This window comes from Vanessa cardui, chromosome 12 (assembly GCF_905220365.1).
Source record: "Vanessa cardui chromosome 12, ilVanCard2.1, whole genome shotgun sequence".
NCBI classification, from domain to species: Eukaryota; Metazoa; Arthropoda; class Insecta; order Lepidoptera; family Nymphalidae; genus Vanessa; species Vanessa cardui.
The window spans coordinates 454,899-473,245 of NC_061134.1; the positions used below are offsets into that span (position 1 = coordinate 454,899).

The 18,347-nt window shown below is 34.2% G+C and overlaps 1 protein-coding gene across 11 annotated transcripts in view; it reads right to left on the reverse strand.

The window, feature by feature from the left end:
• LOC124534216 (histone deacetylase 7) overlaps positions 1-18,347 on the reverse strand; it is a 73,449-nt gene that overhangs the window by 7,016 nt on the left and 48,086 nt on the right. For 7 of the 11 annotated variants that reach the window (XM_047109932.1, XM_047109931.1, XM_047109930.1 and 4 more), the window contains 2 exons: positions 3,879-3,991; positions 506-583 (listed from right to left, as the gene is read on the reverse strand). In XM_047109932.1, coding sequence (XP_046965888.1) covers positions 506-583; positions 3,879-3,991 — 191 coding nt within the window. The remainder of the gene's footprint in view (positions 1-505; positions 584-3,878; positions 3,992-18,347) is intronic. The other 4 variants (XM_047109936.1, XM_047109935.1, XM_047109938.1 and 1 more) reach the window with 1 other exon arrangement.

The following is an 18,347-nucleotide window of genomic DNA, read 5'->3' on the forward strand; positions in this document are numbered from 1 at the left end:
GTCAGTATGAGAACAATTTGAAACAATACTCTTGAAGCACATGTCTTGACGTTAGCTTTTAATTGACCTTTCCCTATAAACTTTGACGAATGCTATTTTCAGTACAAATGTAGTTGGCGAGTCTAATCATAAATGAGCATTAATAGTTTATGGTTTCGTGCCAACAAAACATAATACAACCATTGTATCGAAATAACGAGACGAATTTTATTGTAACGTACAAAATGAATGAATTTACTTAGGATTGTTGGTACTCCTCATAATATTTTAATACTTTGCATAACCTACTGAAATGATCGATGTTATTTTACAAAGAGCTATTTCATGTGCTAGTTATTTATACTTGTCAAAGTAAAATGTGTTTTTAATTGTTATGATACATTTTGGGACATACAGAGTACGTTACGTTTGTATAATAATGTTCCAGAGCAACATTCAGATGGCATACGCAGTCGTTGAATTTGACACGATCTCTTGTTCTGTACAATGTTATGAAAGGACTCACTTGCAACAGGAAATTATTTTCTAACGTTTGTTTCGCTCTCTCCGCTATATGGAGGTCTTTCTTTCTCGGGCTCTGATTCTGACAACGAGAGGAAATAAATGTTGAATAACACTCGCCGACTGGGAGGTACCTTTTGGAGTTCTAATAAGTTCAATACAATCGCCACAATTATAACAAAACATTAATGACGTTGCAAAGATAAAATTACTCTTCATTGGATCTATTTTCCGGTGAAATTTGCGTTGTGGTTTTAATTACTTATTTCAATTGTACGTACGTTCCGTTGATCGTTGAACTAACACGACGATTGTTTTAGGGATTCGTATTTGGAATATAATACACAGTGCCGGGTCGGCGTCTGAGTATATTTCTGGAGTCGCCAACATTATTTTGGTTAGATGGAAAAAAGAAATGGCGGGCGTCGGAATGCGCGCGAGCCGGGAATAGCCTGCGCGGACGGATGTTTTGCGCGCGAGTGTGGGCGGGGTAAAAATATTGTCATACTTCACCCGCGCCCCTCGTGCCCGTCCCACCCCGGGCTGGCCGGCGGGCTCGCTGAGAACTGCGTTGTTACAATGCAGCGCTTTGACGTACAGATTCCGCCATTGAGTCGTGTAAGCGGATAGTAATCGCGCCCGCTTTGTTTTGACGGCTTGGTCGCAAGTGCCGGCACGGTCTGCTCGGTTCACGATCATCGTTACATAATCATTGTTAGAACGCGACGTCATTTTTTATCTTGTGTGAATTACAGAGTTCCTTTTTTATTTTCGGAAATTATATTTATTAAACGGTTTTGTTAATTGGTAATAAAACAGTATCGTTATTAGAATTAATTACAATAACATTCAAATAACAAAGACATGTATTAAGCAATGCCCTTGATTGTTACTATTTAAAATATTAAGAATTGACCGTAATTATTTTATCATTCTGTAAAAGGTTTATAAAGGTATCAATTTTGATTAAATTCATAATTTTTTCTTTTTATATTGGTTCGTTTATTCAAACCAACAAATGATTTTCTTGTGAGGAATTACTCTATAAACTAAAACCTATAAAGCAAATGCATTAGCTCAGAGCTTAACCGTCACGAACGTGTTTTCCTACTTCCCTGACTATCAGCTCGGAGACTGCCAGGCGACGCAGTTATTAGTACCGCCTCCGCGTTTACTTGATATTATAACTAATCCAGTTTACAATATTAGGAAAAACTTTTATATACAAACAAGCTTATTTAACGGATCGTTTGCCCGCAGTATTTTTATTTCATGATTTCCTAAGGGATGTTCCAAGTGTATATGGTGTATGAACAGCTCATTCTTAGACTGTTCTGGTGAAATAACGTGACTGAATTTTTTGCAGGCATAACTAAAAGAAAATAAACGTTTTATCAAAACAATTGATAGTTTGTAGATTTACATGTTTGAAATAAATTTGGATCGGTGCCCGGATATAAACGAAGATGAGGCGATTGTCCAATGTAGCGCCTTTCATTGAGTAGAACAAGGAGTTTTACATGTCCAAACATCTGTCCGCGGTATTTTCGTGCGGCGGCGGCCGGATATTCGATCCTATCGGCTTGTAACGATAATTGTGAATGTTTTCATATTCGCGATACCGTCCAGCGTTATATTTACGGAGGCCGGATCAACACGCATTCTAAATTTATCTACGGATTACACGGACGCATGTAAATATAGTGTGCAGATGGACGGAACGCTCCACGTTTTATATACGTGTGTTCGTTTTACTTTTATTTATAACGCGCTCGGGAATTTTTATAAATATCGCGTCCGTTTTTAAAAGAGAGATGGACGAAGCGTGCTGCTGTAATGTGAAAAGGTCAGGGGGAATATTGTAGGCCGGCAGCGTGCACCTAAGCAGACAGTCTAGGATACGAGGAGACGTGAAGAAATAGATGATCAGTGTTATGTTTTAATGTAAAACCCATTGACAAAGGTCGTAAAGTTTCACTTTTATTAAAATTCCGACAGCTTTTCCACGTGGTGCGAGCCTACGCGGAAATATTTTATAAGTGTATTTTAGCGACAGTCTTGATTTCGTCCATAATTAATTTCAAATAAAGTCAGCAATAAAATTTAAAATATTTCATTTTGGTTTCTACACAGTATTTTAATATGTATTAAGCGGGCGCGACTCAGCGGACACGTTTATTGTTACCAAAGGATTGCACGTGGTTTCATTAAGGTAAAATTCGAACAAATTCCGCGTACATTTTCGTTTCCTTAATTTATATTTACAATTCATCTCGTACCTTGTGAAGGAAAACATCGCAAGAAAATGTGTTGGATGAAATTCTGGCACATGTCCCGCAGTGGAACAGTGTAGAAAATCATTACAAATTCCGTTACAATTTCCTTGTCGGGAAAGATAATTTTACCAAACAGTTGAACATCAACTTATTGTTAACGTTTATGTATAAGTACGTATAGTAAGTGGTTATTCGCATTGTGTACATCGTTAGCGTTATAAATTACATTACGCGCTGCTTTTAGTAAATGACCGGTTTCTAAGAAAAATCCCATCGAGTAAAACAGGAGGCGGCACGTTTATTTTTATTGTAAATATTTTGCAAAACCCTCGCTAACGATTAAAGTCTTGCGATGTTTGCGAAGTACGAAATAAACGAAATATTCTTTCTTATTAAGTTGCTCGGCTCCATTAGGCAATATAATGTGAAGTGTGCGCGTCATCAATTATAAACGATTTCAATCTTTCCGTCGTACTTTACCCGGATCTAGTCGCGTAGTATTTTATTAACATTTTAGTTCGCACCTTTTTACTAAACATTTGACTATCATCGTATTGCAACAGGTTTGAATGGATAATTACTGTAATAAAAGAAACATTCAACGATGCTGACTTGTATGTACAAGAACATTTGTAAAATTTCCTTTAAAGGATTTTTTTTCTCGGGGAAATACAGACGATAGATTCTTGAACACTTCCTCGAAGTTGTTCATAGGTCTTCAATCGCCATTATTGCAATAACTTGAGGAAAAATAAACTTCGCTCCGTTTGATATCAAAAGTAATTTAATGTCATTGTCTATTTTTATCATATTCACTTGAACTAAATTATCGTATCTAACTATACTGCTGTATCGCATATACATTGCAGGAATTCTCATAGTAAATTGCAATTATAATTTGTATTTTGTTTTTGTATTTAAATAAATATATTGATTTAGACCATTGTATTGATACTGATTCTATTTAAAGCAGACAATTCCCGTAAGTACTATTATTAGATCCAATGCAAAAGCAAACTTTGAACCGAATTGTGGTTTCTTATTAGAGACTCCAAGATTTCACCTCGTAGTATTTGCATAGAAGTTGTAGGTGGTGTTCACCTGCATGATCTGATGATGGAAGCTGGTGTCGGCGGGGAGGCGTGGCACGTGGGGTGGCGACGGCGTGTGGTGGGGGGAGCCCTCCGCGCCGCTGGCACTCTCGTGCGCCATCTCTGCGTAAAGAATAAAATCGTTATTGCTTTTTATCAACATCGAGATAATCGTCTTAAGTGTTACAAAATCGATAACATGGTTTTGGCACAATATTACTCAATATTGTTAACGTGATAATTTGGATACCTGTTACCAAGCTCCTCAAGTAATGTTATTATGTGTATTGTTTAAGTTTTTATTACCTAAATTAAACGCTACGAATTAAATTAATATCGTAAGCGGTTTGTTAAGGTGAACTCTTTATCAAACATCGTCGGTATACGTTTATATTTTGCTTGTTCCAATTCGTTGTCGGAGCCAACTCTGACGCACTCGTGTCAGATAGGGGATATTATTTAAACAAAAACAAACAAATGTCCATAAAGCGGATTAGAGAGAGATAGGTAAAGGTCCAATGGCTGTGCTCAATAAACTCGTTGCTCGCTCAGTCTCGACGAGTTTGACCTCACAGTAAATGTGACCTACATCAGCGAGGGTTGCGGGGAAGCGGGCAGGGGTGATGCTATTTTTAGGCGTCTAAATTTAGAAGGGCTCCGGACCCGGACCGTGTCCTTCACGATTGTTTTGGTTGTAATGTAAATACTTAAACATCTGATGAAATCAAATATTATGGAACACATCGACAGTCAAATAACATTGTATACGAACAGATCATGTTAAACTTGACATATAAATTAAACTACAAGAAAAACGTGGAAAAATACACAACATCAAATAGTTTTATTAACACCTTTGTATGTATTAAAGCGATACAATCTTTAAATGCTTAATTTATGGATATAGTTTTATTATAATGTAAATATTTCGTTTAAAATGTATAATAATTATTTCTATTCGGGCTATCTCTATTTCACATCTTTATCATGAACATGTTTCAATGTGTACGAGTATATTAATTAAATAAAACGTATATCTACGTATAACTAAGTCATATCTGCTTATAAGTATATAGGTATTTGTAAACAAGATGTAATAAACAATGATTATCAAAACTACGACGCGATCAAGGGAAGAGAAAGGGTCAGTTACGTAGAATTTTAAGGCTACGGCCAACCCTGTCCGAATAAGGATTGTTAAACAGCAAAGTCTACGAGGTCGATGTACTAGTTAACTTTGATTAAAAATATATTTAATGTTAATTATTCAGTAATTTTAACTAAGCGCTATTCTTAAATGAGAACCAGACACAAATATATATAGGTAAATGTACGCAAATATATATGCACTTTCTATTTCCTCACTCATATAATCTGATGTTACGATAAATTTAGTATACATTCGGAATGGATTCAAACATTGTAATTTATTGCATAACTTTTCCAACCTACTATGTCTACGTTCGTACTACGTAACGTCTACGAAATGACTTCTACGAACCGGGAGAGCGAATGTTACACGTAGCGCGCCTACGACGTCTACGATTCCCTAAGCGGTTGTAAAAAGAACTTTTTCGTAAACTTAAATACTCAATTTTAATTCGAACTCTCTATAACGATTGTACGTAACATAATATAATAAAGACACAGATATTACATACGTTAACATACAAAACACATATAATTTAATATACGGTACATAATCTCGGTTGAAGATCAAGTGAATGTCTTGACGTTTTATGAATACGTTTGGACGCGTTTGTTATTGCTTTTTCGAAACATTAGACACATTCACAGCGACCGCTTTAATTAATGACACCTTTTTATCTAAAACTATCTGCAGTGTATTAATATTCATTAGTTGTAAACGAATAAATAGTTTATTGATAGCAAAAAAAAAATTAAATACGCAACTATAACAGTTACGTATTTAAATCTTTTTACACACCTACAGGGACATAAAATAAAAATCAATGATTATTTAATAATAAAAAAATAAACTGGAAAACGCGCTAGCAGGCGTGAGTGTGATAAGAATTAACAATTAATAGGCTATTAAGTATAACTCATTATTACCTTGTAAAAAGGATGACTCGACAGATTTATACACACATTTTATACTAGCTATTGCTCGCGACTTCATCTTAATACATCAGATATTTATATAGAAGAACCTATAAAAAGAAAAAAGTAATACTTAAAATTAATTAGATTTATATAACGTTCTCTACTGTAAAGGTTACCTCAACATATGCCATATTTTATATGCTCATTTCTTTATACGGTTACCTCAATGACAAACTATATTACCTACACTTTAAATACACATATAATGTGTAATATAAATGCAGCCTCTTGTCCGAAGCTATATATTATTTGTTCATAATGTTCAGTGAGGACGTATTGCAAGGTATTATGCGATAATACAAATTTATTTCAACAAAGACTTTGGACTCAAACAAACGAATTGTTATCTCAGTCGTTTCTATACCTGTTTAAGTTTATGTTAAGTTACACGTGTCCAGACATTAGCACGTACTAATGTTGAAATTATTATAAATTATGTTAATGTATGCGACATGGTTGTGCGTAAATAACTTATCATGATTTATTCTAATAATAGTATCGAGAGCGATCGCTTTATCTTTGTTTAATATTTACTATCGTGCGAATAAAAGTTGAGATAGCGACCTATTTTCCTGATACAAACTACTTACATAGTACCAACTTATCGCATGTATACATCTAATGAGTATTATGTACTTTTGTACAAGTCATATCGATTGCGGGCTTGTCTTATACTTATAGCATGTATATATCGATTAAACGCTAAATGACATACATGATCGCTTGTCGATTATCACTTTATAATTAAAATATTTATTTTCCATGACAATTACCTTATATTTCAATTTTTCCTGCGCCCGAATGTAAACATCCTACGTTGGCCCAAACAATACTGTCTGCACACCGTCAAACGAGTGCCAATGAGGATCATTGTTTATGTTTGATGACTTACCGAAATAAGATCACACGTAGGTATAATAAAGAGTCCGTAACAAAGCTAAACGATAAATACTAAAATAACAAAACACAAAGCCTCACCCCCTCGTCCCGCGCCGCCCGCGGGAATAAAAATAGAAAGCGAACGCGACAAGTGAAGGACGCGCCCCGCCCGCAGTATAGCTGTCTCACTCGCACATGTTTACCACTGGAGTGTGCGAGAGTAACAAAAAACAATACACGGCTAAATTATGAAATTCTATTTTTAGAGTACGCACGCGAACAACCAAACGTGCCTCAAGATCGTTCTGTTTGGCGGAAATCGGTATATTTTTGCGGACTTACATCTCCATACTGGTTTAAAAGGCCATTAAATGAAAAAAATGTGTGGGCCTGTGTTTGTAGTTGAGTTACATCGAGGCGAGTGTTACGTTATGTGTAACACTTCGCTCGTAGCCGATTCTCGTTAATGGGTTAGCGCTGAATTTGCCCGGTTACGAAGTTTTATCTATCCAAACGTAAAAACCTCCGAAAGTATTTATTAACTGTATGGTAATGAGATAAAAAAAAATTGTTCGACGCTGATCAAGTTGAAGGTCGTTTTTTGTCGTAAATGATAAATTAGTGAACTAGAAACCTGTTCACAATTCGCCATACATATTTATACGCACATATTTGATCACGTTTTTATTCAAATCAAGTTCCTTAAGCGCGCTTATGTAAGCGAAACGTTGAAAGGAGCAAACATCAAACTCTATATAGGTATGTACGTACATATTATAATTAGCAAAATAAGAGTATCTGCTTATTTTCTAAATAAATGATTGACATTAAATACATTATAAATTAATGTACTTTGAAGTTCTTATGTCATTAAAGTATATTTTAATGACGATCTGAAATCGGAAAAATATATATCTACATATCTATCAGAGATAACAAAAATATGTGTCTGATTAAACTTAGAATACAAATATACACCTAGTTAAAACTGTGCATCAAAGGATGCTTAGATCAGTAAATATAGTAATATTACAAAGAAATATATTCTCAAGCGACCTTATATAAATAATATATGATTATAAGGTGTTCTTATTAAAAATAATATATTGGACATTATTTAAAATTCACTGGTTGACATTAAAGGGAGTATTTTTATTAGTTCTAACTTATATTTAAAAGAGTAACCTAAAAATGGAAAAGCGAAACCGCCCAATCCCTCCACGTCCCAAACACAACCGGCTAAAAGCGTCTGTTCCACGAGGCGGTCGCTTCTATTTCCAATCGGCTAAATGTGGCCGCCGGAAACGTTACTGGAGTTACCATTTCGTACTCAAACCGCGAATATTTATTTATTTTTTCAATAACATTTCAAATTATAAATAATTCTAACATGGGAGTAGCTAACAACTTTTCACTACATAGTATAAATGCTTTTCTGACGGTTGACTGGCAGTGAATGCCTTTAGGCATTAAGTCCGCCTTTCGTCTTAAACTAAACTTTGTGGTTATTATTGATCATAATAAAGTATTTAAATAAATAAATATAAAACAAAGTGGCTTTCTCTGTCCCTATATCCCTATGCAAGCTAAAATCATTAAAACTACGCAACGGATTTTGATGCGGTTTTTTTTTAATAGATAGAGTGATTCGAGAAGAAGATTTTATATAATAGAATACATGAACAATTTAGTAAAGAATCACTAATAATTTTAGAAGTTTCTTCTGTGATGTCATATCATTGCACCCATGCGAAGCCGGGGCGGATCGCTACTAATGGTAATAATTAAATTATGGTATTTCAAATGAACATTGAACATGCTCCTTGAGGCTTCACGCGTCCTCTCAATGTATGAAGGCAGTCGTAGAAGATGAGATAAACATAAGCGCCACACACTTGCTAACAATAAACTAAAATTACCAAAATATTTTCCGAGTGTCAAATTTGTACAAGAACGTTGATATCTACTATCCAAATACCTAAAGCTTCGAGTCGTCATTTCGATAATTAGCGTCTCACGTACTAGTGTCGTGGTCATAGATTCGCCAAGCTATGCTCGGCACTTCCGGCTGCACTATTTATTACTTCATACAAAATTATTTCTATAATAAAGATATTGAACTCTTCTAAATCACTTTTTCTGTGTAATTTCAACGTTCACATAATATATTATACGTTGTAACGAAGATAAAAAATATGTTAATCGTTTGTTAATAAAACTTATTAGCGGTATTCACTTTTCATATTTATGTTATGAATGATATAAAGCTACGAGATCGCTTACAGCACGATCTCTCATGTTTGAGCATCGTACACTTCCTGTTACGAGGCTGGTTATTCTCTGAGCTGTATGCTTTCCAAATTCTGCCAACTATAGTTATATATGTAGCAGCTATTGTTTGTTATAATTACGTTAAAAATATCGTACAAACGAGGGGACTCGAAACAGGCTAATGGTCAGATGCAAGCAATAACTCACGACATCTAGTTTGGAGTGAACTGCGCAGGAGTGAATCACGGCTATAATTAGACATCTATAATTAGCTCGCCATACAAAGACTATGGCCGCTACAAGGATCCCGGTACCATTGACTCACATGTGAGCACTCTTTGTCTCCGGTACGTTTAGTTTTATTTTATTAACCTCAATTTGACGCTATCCCTCTCGAAAACGAAACGTTGACGTTATCTTTCTAAGAGTAAAATAACAAACCGCAGTGTATTGTTTATAACTACAACATGGACTCGTGTTACGAATACAATTAATTACTTTTAATAGCTGAGCATAGATAAGATATTGTGTTATTTATAGTCTCCTTAAACTTGAATCTTAGCTCGAACACTATCATCGCAATCTAAACAGTTAGCGAACCACTCACTTAACTTCAGTTTATATTTATTACGTAATTAAACGTATACATCAAAACTTGCCGTACGCACTCATTTATTATGGAATAATACTCATTAAATTCGAAAGTCATGTACGAATTAAATTAGTCGAATGACATTAATACATCTACAATAAATATCGTTTATATGCGACGTCGAAACTTCAAGCTTTAACCTGTCTCATGGTCTTCGTTGAAAATTGCACAGTTCACAGATGTGTCGTCGAGTACATCCCCGTGTCAGTTTTTGTGGACCTGCTCCTCAACCTGCTGCTCGCCGCTCAGACGAGATCTCCCCCGCTTTGAGTCTATTCTATTAACAGATGCGCCGCATTCCTTTTGCCATATTTTTAGCTCGCAACTAATTCTGGATACTAATAAACTGTCACATCACACACGTTTTTTTTTCTCGTTCCGATATAAATCGTTGATTTAAGACTTTGTTGCATTATAGCCGACAAGTGTTGTAATATCTTGCGATACAATGCTTATAAGAGTAATACATTGAACAAATATTGTGTTTTTTACCTCAACTAAGCCTTCCTTGGTTTATCATGTATGTTAATTATGTAAACAGGATGCCGGAAAACTACGAATGAACAAATTGGTAAACTATTATTCAGATTCGTATAAAACTCGAAATGAACAAAGTTAAACAAAACAGATCGAGCGAATTAAGAGTGAGAACCGTAAAGCTATCCATTAACAGATTACCGCAACCTGTTCTTTGCGTAGTTTTACACTCGTCGTACATCAGCCGAGGGGTTCGTGGGTTATTTTTGACCAACAAAGGCTGAAACAAGTTGCCGGCTTATACACTAAAAATAACCGGTTCGATACTTTCCCACTCGCGGGCTATTCTCGGCGGTGGTTATACAAGGAGCTATTTTAGGTCCCTTTTTGTTTAGTTGTTGCACGATTCGATCCCAAATGGTTTTAGCTTGATTGAGTACAGAATAACGTGTGAACATTCGTATTTTTTATGGCCGATCGTAACCGATTGAAGTGACTGATTCTCAGATTAAAATTAATCCATAAGAAACTTTAACTTCATAAGTAAATGAGGACGATATTTTTTTATTAATATATTATAATTTAAATAATTTATTATTTTTATTACATCATGAATAACAAAACACATTATTTTTAACTACGATATACGTAAAGCTTTTTTTTTCATAGATGTGATGACCCTGTTGTTCTCTTCAACCTCGTTGTATTGTTTTTTTAATGAATAATTAGACACATAATTGTGTTACTGGTCAACAACAATAAGGCGGCAATGTTTTCTAAATTTACTCAAGGCTGGAGTGGTCGCGTCTGCTCCGCGTGACTGCGCCTCTAAATATAGCGCGACTATTGACAGTCCCTCGCGCTCGAGGGCGAGGGCGTGCAAACAAACAATCAGCTAAGGATCATTATAAACTTATTGATCAGTTAAACTTATTAGATGTAAACAGATGAATAGATTTATCTTTCGAATGCAATGCTCATACATTTCGTTAAGGGAAGGGATGTCATCATCTAACAGTATAGTTGGATCAAGTGAAGGGAAACCGCGCAACAAAATAGCGATAATTGTAAGCAGTCCATTTTATAGTTTTAATGTTTAAAGCGTGTTATTATGCATTTCTATGTGTTAACTAAGGATCGATCTGAGCATGTAAATAAATATTTGTTCATGTGTTTGTTTGCTCTGCTTTTATACATTGTTTATTAGATACAGTATCTATTGACATTTTAAATTTATATCGTCAATATTTATACGTATTATTTATATATAATTCAATTTAAATAACCTATTTAAAGCAATGACAAATTATTTACTTAATAAATAAATCAGATAGTACAAAGCATTAAAAAATACTGATTTAAATTCCAGAACAAAAAGGAAACTACATACAAAACACAGAATCACAATGACAAACAAAAAAACATTCATTGAGGACCTACATAGAATTATCTGCGTGGTGCTTTAAATGAATGCTTTAATCTTTAGTAAAGAACTTGATCACTTATAAGCGAGACCTGTAACATAATCACTTGGAAAAGGAACCGTTACAGTTTCAACAGTACGTTTCGATGGATTTCCTTCTGTCCTACAAGAGAACATATCTGTAGAAAATGTTAAAAAATTACAAGATGTGTGTTTTATTATAAAAGTTGATTTCAATAATACTTAAATAGTTACGTTTAAAATCATTCAACAAGTGGTGACGATTTTCGGACATTAAATTATAATCAGCGTCAAGTGCGAGAGGGACCTTGGATACGCATTACGGCTTATCTGTTTGAGGAAACGTTCGTTCCTAAAATAGAAATAGGAATCGTTCATGACTGGGCATAATTGTATTATTACAGATAAACGCAAAGGCAAATGTAATGATAACGGTTGAAACGAATTAAAAATTAATATGCGTCAATTAGCTACGTACGAGTTTTGTACTCGTGGAGGTACGGAACACGAGACAATAATAAAAATACTTCCTGACATTATTATTACTTAGTAACATTATTATGCATAATTACATAGAAAGCTAATGATAACAGCAGACTGAGAGATTACATTTTATCTTAGAAATAAACTAAATGAGCCGAATTCTGATCAAAATATCTACTATATATATATAATATAACATACTTTTGGGAACATTTTCTGGTAACCACGTTCACGCCATTATATTACTTACTACATATGGGCATATTTCAAATATATGTAATTAATCAATATCATCTGTAAATATATAAAGTTAATATGTAATGCAGATATATACAACGCTTAAAACTGACCCAAAATACACTGCACACATACAAAGGAACGTTCTCAGAAAATAGTATTTCTCGTTCGCGGTATTGCTTTCTCTGCGTGTGCTTGTATTTACAATATGACGGCGTGCCTTTGTGTATGATAAGATCATCACCGAATTTTGTTCTTGGCGATTATATTTAGTGTCGCGTGTGCTTGTCGGCTCTTTGTTTCTATAGCACGACAGTTTGAATGACATTTCGTTTTGTTTCCTCGTATTGAATATTTGTTATTCAAAAATATGTATTTTTTTAGATTCCTGCTTGATTTTGGATATTTTCAACAAAACTAGTATTTTGCATCAATTTTAAAAATGTTAAATAAACTTGTTAGAATTGTTTACGATGAATCATAAATTCATTTTACACATTCTTATATAGCCTAAAAAAGTATTGACGTCAAAAATAATTTTAATTGTCTAATTATATTTATCTAGCTGTTGTTGTTTCAGCTTTAAGCAATAAAATAAGGTACATACAATAATAAAACACAAAAATTATCACAAATGTTCGTCAAAAGTTTGAAGGGCGAGACCGATCGCTCCAATAATAAACGCGTATAACATACAAACGCAGAGACGCAGTAGTTTACTGTTGACGCATTATTAATTCGTCATCTTATCAAAAAACGTTCGGCCTCAGAACAGTATTACAATATTGTTCTATTTATAAAATATTTTAAACTGTAACACAGTTTTAGCTGCGACGTTTTTTTTTAAGAAATAACTTCGTACCTCACCTGTGAATCGTTGAAAACTGATTTATATGTATACTAGGGGTTTTTGCAAGCCTGTCTGTTATGGTGCCACTCACACATCACATTTTGTTCCGCATTGTATGACGTCACAGGTTTGTTGAGTTGAGGTTTTAAGAAATCGAAATCGACGACACGTAAATTTCTACAACTACGTTCCAAAGATAAATTGAGTTATAATCCGTTACGCTGATGTTTAGAGATATTTATGAACCTTCTTTGATATTTTACAAGTGTGTTGTGTGTTTTTGTGAATCCTCGTCTTCTTATTGCATATTATGTCGACTTAAGTCATTAGAATGAATATTATTGTGTGCGAGCGCGTTTCACAATTAGTCTGTCCGTGGGAGTGATAGTTATAGTGCGACCAGTATGTCACGAGTTCTATTTCTGTTTCTCATAAAACCAATTCAATTTCCGCGTACACGTTTTCACGGCGCTATTTTAATACTGTCGTCATGTAATAAAAACATTATACTGTTAAATTAAGAGTAGTATTATAATAAATACAAATCGCAAATAGACTAAGGCTTTTTAACTTAACATTAGCATACCTGCATTAATAACACATGATTTTAATAGAAAGGTCACTTTTAGAAAACAGTTTCGAAATTTTCTCTCAAATTTTTATGTGGTATGTAATATACCAAAATTTTGGTGAAATTAATTACTAAGTATATTTGGGACTCAAAGGCCAAGCAAAAGGCTCTCATTCATAATTCGAATAAGCGCGCACCGCGAGAGCACCTCGGCCCGCAGCCGCGCCGCTGATAACACTTCCGGCGAGGTTGTCGCCCTTCCGGCTCGCTTATCGGTCAGCTGGGGTGACTTTGCCTTATCACGTCATTATGCAGTCCTGTAGGAACCATTACACTAGTCTTTAGCTAAGATCGCTAAGAAAAAACAGTAATTTTCACAGAGTAGGGGTGAGAATAATATGATCAGTAACGATAAACAATCAGGTGACAGTCACAATAAAGAAAGCTTCGTTAATTCAACTGTAAACTAAACGATTGTATTTTTGCATTAATTTAAATGAATTTTAATATTCAATTCTTTGCTAATTGGTTTTCACTTGCCAAGAACGCACAGACTAATTTGCCAATGTCGTATGGAAATAATCATCAATTACTATTCGAAAGACTTACTACCGAATATCAAGACTGAGCAATCGATTCATAAATTTCATAATTTTAAAGGGACTGTTACTTTAATTGAACAGATAAAAAAGGGATTATCGGATAAGATAAATATTTATGGCGTCTTAAGAACGTTACTTGTTTCAAAAAAACATTAAAGTAATGGAAGGAAGAAAGTACATAAGGTAAGAGCGCTTGCGCCAGTACTTTTCCAAGTTTGTAAGATGTAAAGTGCGCGTCTCAGGCAACGCTAAGGAAGATTCCCGTGGAATCTAGTTATATTAAAAAATAACTTAATTTTTTTTTCTATTATGATTTATTTATTTACACTTTATGTATATCTATTTTACATAAAAGGAAATATACAATAATATTACAAATGATAATTCAGCATTAAAGGCATGCTTTTCTATTAAATAAATGTTCCAACTAAGAAGGAAATTACGTCGAAATTATTAAGACATAAATTAGTCCAAATCGTATCTTGCATATCCGTCTGTGTCTTTTATAGTAAGTATTATATTACAAACTGGACCGACGGCTTTACTTGCGCGAAATTTATAAAACTTTACCTATAACACACAAACTTCCTGCCCCCTATAGGAATTAATTAAACAAGCCTAAACAAGCCTTCCGTGGGACTGAAATCAACTCCATACCAAAATTTATCTAGAACGGTTTAGAGATTTAAGCGTGAATAAGACAGACAGAGCTACTTTCGCATTTATAGTATTACTATAGTCTTAATTATAATTAAGTCGTACCGTTGTATGTTCGCTAAATGTTTATTGACAGTTACTAATAAACACGTATATCCGTAATTAATTTTACTATCAATATTCTTGTTTTGTTAATTGTATCCTCACAAACTTTTGTGTTCGTGCCAATTTACATTTTTTTTATTTCGCTTTGTAACTTGCTTAATTTAATTCCAATGCATTGTATGGGATATATGTGTCACTATCATTCTAGCATAATTATCTTTTTTTTTAATTATTTTGTATCTTTGTGGATGCGGCCCCCGTGCCAAGTATTTGCATTTATAAGCTCTGTTCCGGTCCAGTCTAGTTTTTCGAAAATCGAAAGCCGCTCTCTGTTTTTTTTTAATCGTGTTTTGATTTTTATTATTCATGCTTGTAACACGTTATAAATCGTGTTAATTATTTAATTTCCTGATAATTTAAATTTTGAACATAGTTGACACTGTGTTTTTAAATTCATGTGAGTAGGTATAGTAACTACTATAGTATTCGAGGAGGCAGGAAAACGAGTGAATAAATTGTCCAATAAATAAATATTAATAACTCGAGGCGCACGCTTACGACAAGTTTATTTAAAGGCTGTGTTTATGATTATTATACTATAATGACGTTTCGTGCGTGATAAATTTATAAATCAAATAGCCGTTTTCCTCTCCAAAAATAACTTTTATCTTAAACAACAATGTTTGCCATAAACAACACTCATTAATTATCCTATTTGTAGTCAATATACTTACATGCGCATAAAAATAACATTATTCTTATGCACCTATAAATATTTTGTTATTGTGTTTCTTGCCGTATACTCTTTATTCAGAAGATATATAAGATCAAAAACCATGTAAGTCAGTCTACACCCCATAGGCGCTGTGATCACTATCGCTAACGTGATGTCAAGATAGTTATATTAAATTCGGTCAATACTACTAATTGGCTACTAATTGTTTCACCATGTTTACCTTAGCTACATATTCATACCATTCATAACATGTAGTGTGTTTGTTGTTGGTAGTTTCACTTAATATAGTTTGTAAAAAACCTACTTGAATAAATTATATTTTGATTCTGATTCTAACTAGTCAATATATTGCATCATAAAAAGTACGTATATATACCAAAGTGTTTTAAAAAAATGTTAGTTTAATAGAATACATAGTAATTTGAGTCAGAGTGGAGCTCCCGTCGACAGCCGATCAATTAGTTGGAACGATTGCCACTGTCGCCGTGACGGACGTGGGGACAATAATTAATGCCTCTATCGGCCACTCGCTACTGCAGGCCAGAGACCATGACACTGCTGAATAACCGACTTACCTACATTTTTTGGTAATTTAGAACGTGACGCTTTATTCACCAACTGGAAGAAAACTCCGCTCCGCTCAGGTAAAATAAATAAAACTAAACAAATATGTACATGTTTATCATTTACTTTTCATATAACAAATTACTTTTTAGTAACTTTGTGTTAATTATAACGATAATCAAACATCTATATTTTCTACTTACATGGTGAAAAAAAAAGGATTTTTTTGTTAATTTTGTCATTCCTATTAACGTGACGTTCGAAAGACGTTATTTTTTTGTTTATTGTTTGTACCATGAGGGTACAGATTATTTCGCCAATGTCACGTGCAAAAGTTGTAGGTATGTATTAAGAAAGTTCCTTTTAACAAACATGGCCGCCAGTTAAATTGCCATATCATTGAATTTCATGGACATAATATCGAAATATCTCATATTATCGACTAAACATTATTATATTTTAACGATATACAATAGTGGATAGGTTACGATAGGGTATATCGTGAACCTGCACGTAATTATTAATATAGACATAAATTAAAAAAATATGTCACGACATACGATAAGTATTGGCAGCCTACTAACTCCATTTCCTTATCAATATCGTTTAAAACAGGCGAAATAGCACGAATCAAAACATTCACGATTAATTAAAATTACTGATGCCATTGGAGTAATCAAATGATGCGGAAGGAAAGACTATATAAATATTTAATTGGATTACGAACGCTTACGAATTTTTGAGTTCTAAAATGAAAGTTGAAATGGGGGTAAGAAAAGGTTCGTGGACTTAAGTTCTAATTTTGTGTGCTCAGTATGAGCTATAACCTGCTTGACCGTAATGATTTAATTTTTAGATTCAAAAGGTACTAAGAGTTTAAGACTTGATAAGGGAATGAATTTGAAAACTGACGAAGGTTTTCTTACTTTAACTGTACGATAAGATAATTATATAATTAAAAAAGCATATGATGATGAACTGGTCGTACGTATGTACGTCGCTCTCGCGGCGATTACTCAACAACTATTCTGGCGTCACCTTGCCCAGCACTCGTTGCGACACGCCGCACGCCGCGCGCCGCACGCCGCGCGACACGCTGCATTATTACACGCCGTAAATAATAATAAACTTCACACGATAAATTAATTATAAACTATTTCTTTGATGTACTGTAGCTTTAATATATTCATCTCATTTGATGAAGCGATTGTTTTGATATTATTTAATTAAATAATTAATTGTGTACCAACAGCTTTTTGTTTATGAGTCGTAAGAGTTTGTTTGGTCCTAATACACATCGCGTTCGTTTAGCGAGGCGGTAGGTTAGTCTCCAGCTACCGTACAGAACAATAATTAGGTAATTCTCTCGTAATCTATGTATTTTGTTATCTCATAATAATGTCAATGAAATGATGCTAATAGGTGAAGTAAAGTGAAGATAATCCTAAATCTGTCAAGACATGCGCTACGCCTCACGCGCCGCCTTGGCCGCAATGCAGCAGACGGGGGGTCGCCTGCGCCCGCGCATCTTCCCGCATGTCTGATGAAAGTTGTCGTCTTAAGCAAAGAAGATAAAATTTTGACTCGATAAATATAATTATACATTTTCGAATCAACGTCAACAAGTTCATTTTAAAACGAATATTATCAAAGTATTGTTACTTCGATAATAAAGTGCTGACAAAGTACACCAGAAAGCGATGACTACGGAGCCTTTTTCTAATAAGTCCACAACAAACAATAGCAACGACAAAGTCCAACGAACTAACTGGTTTACTTAGTACTTCCAAGAATTAATTAGTATGGTTTTTAGTATTTATGTTG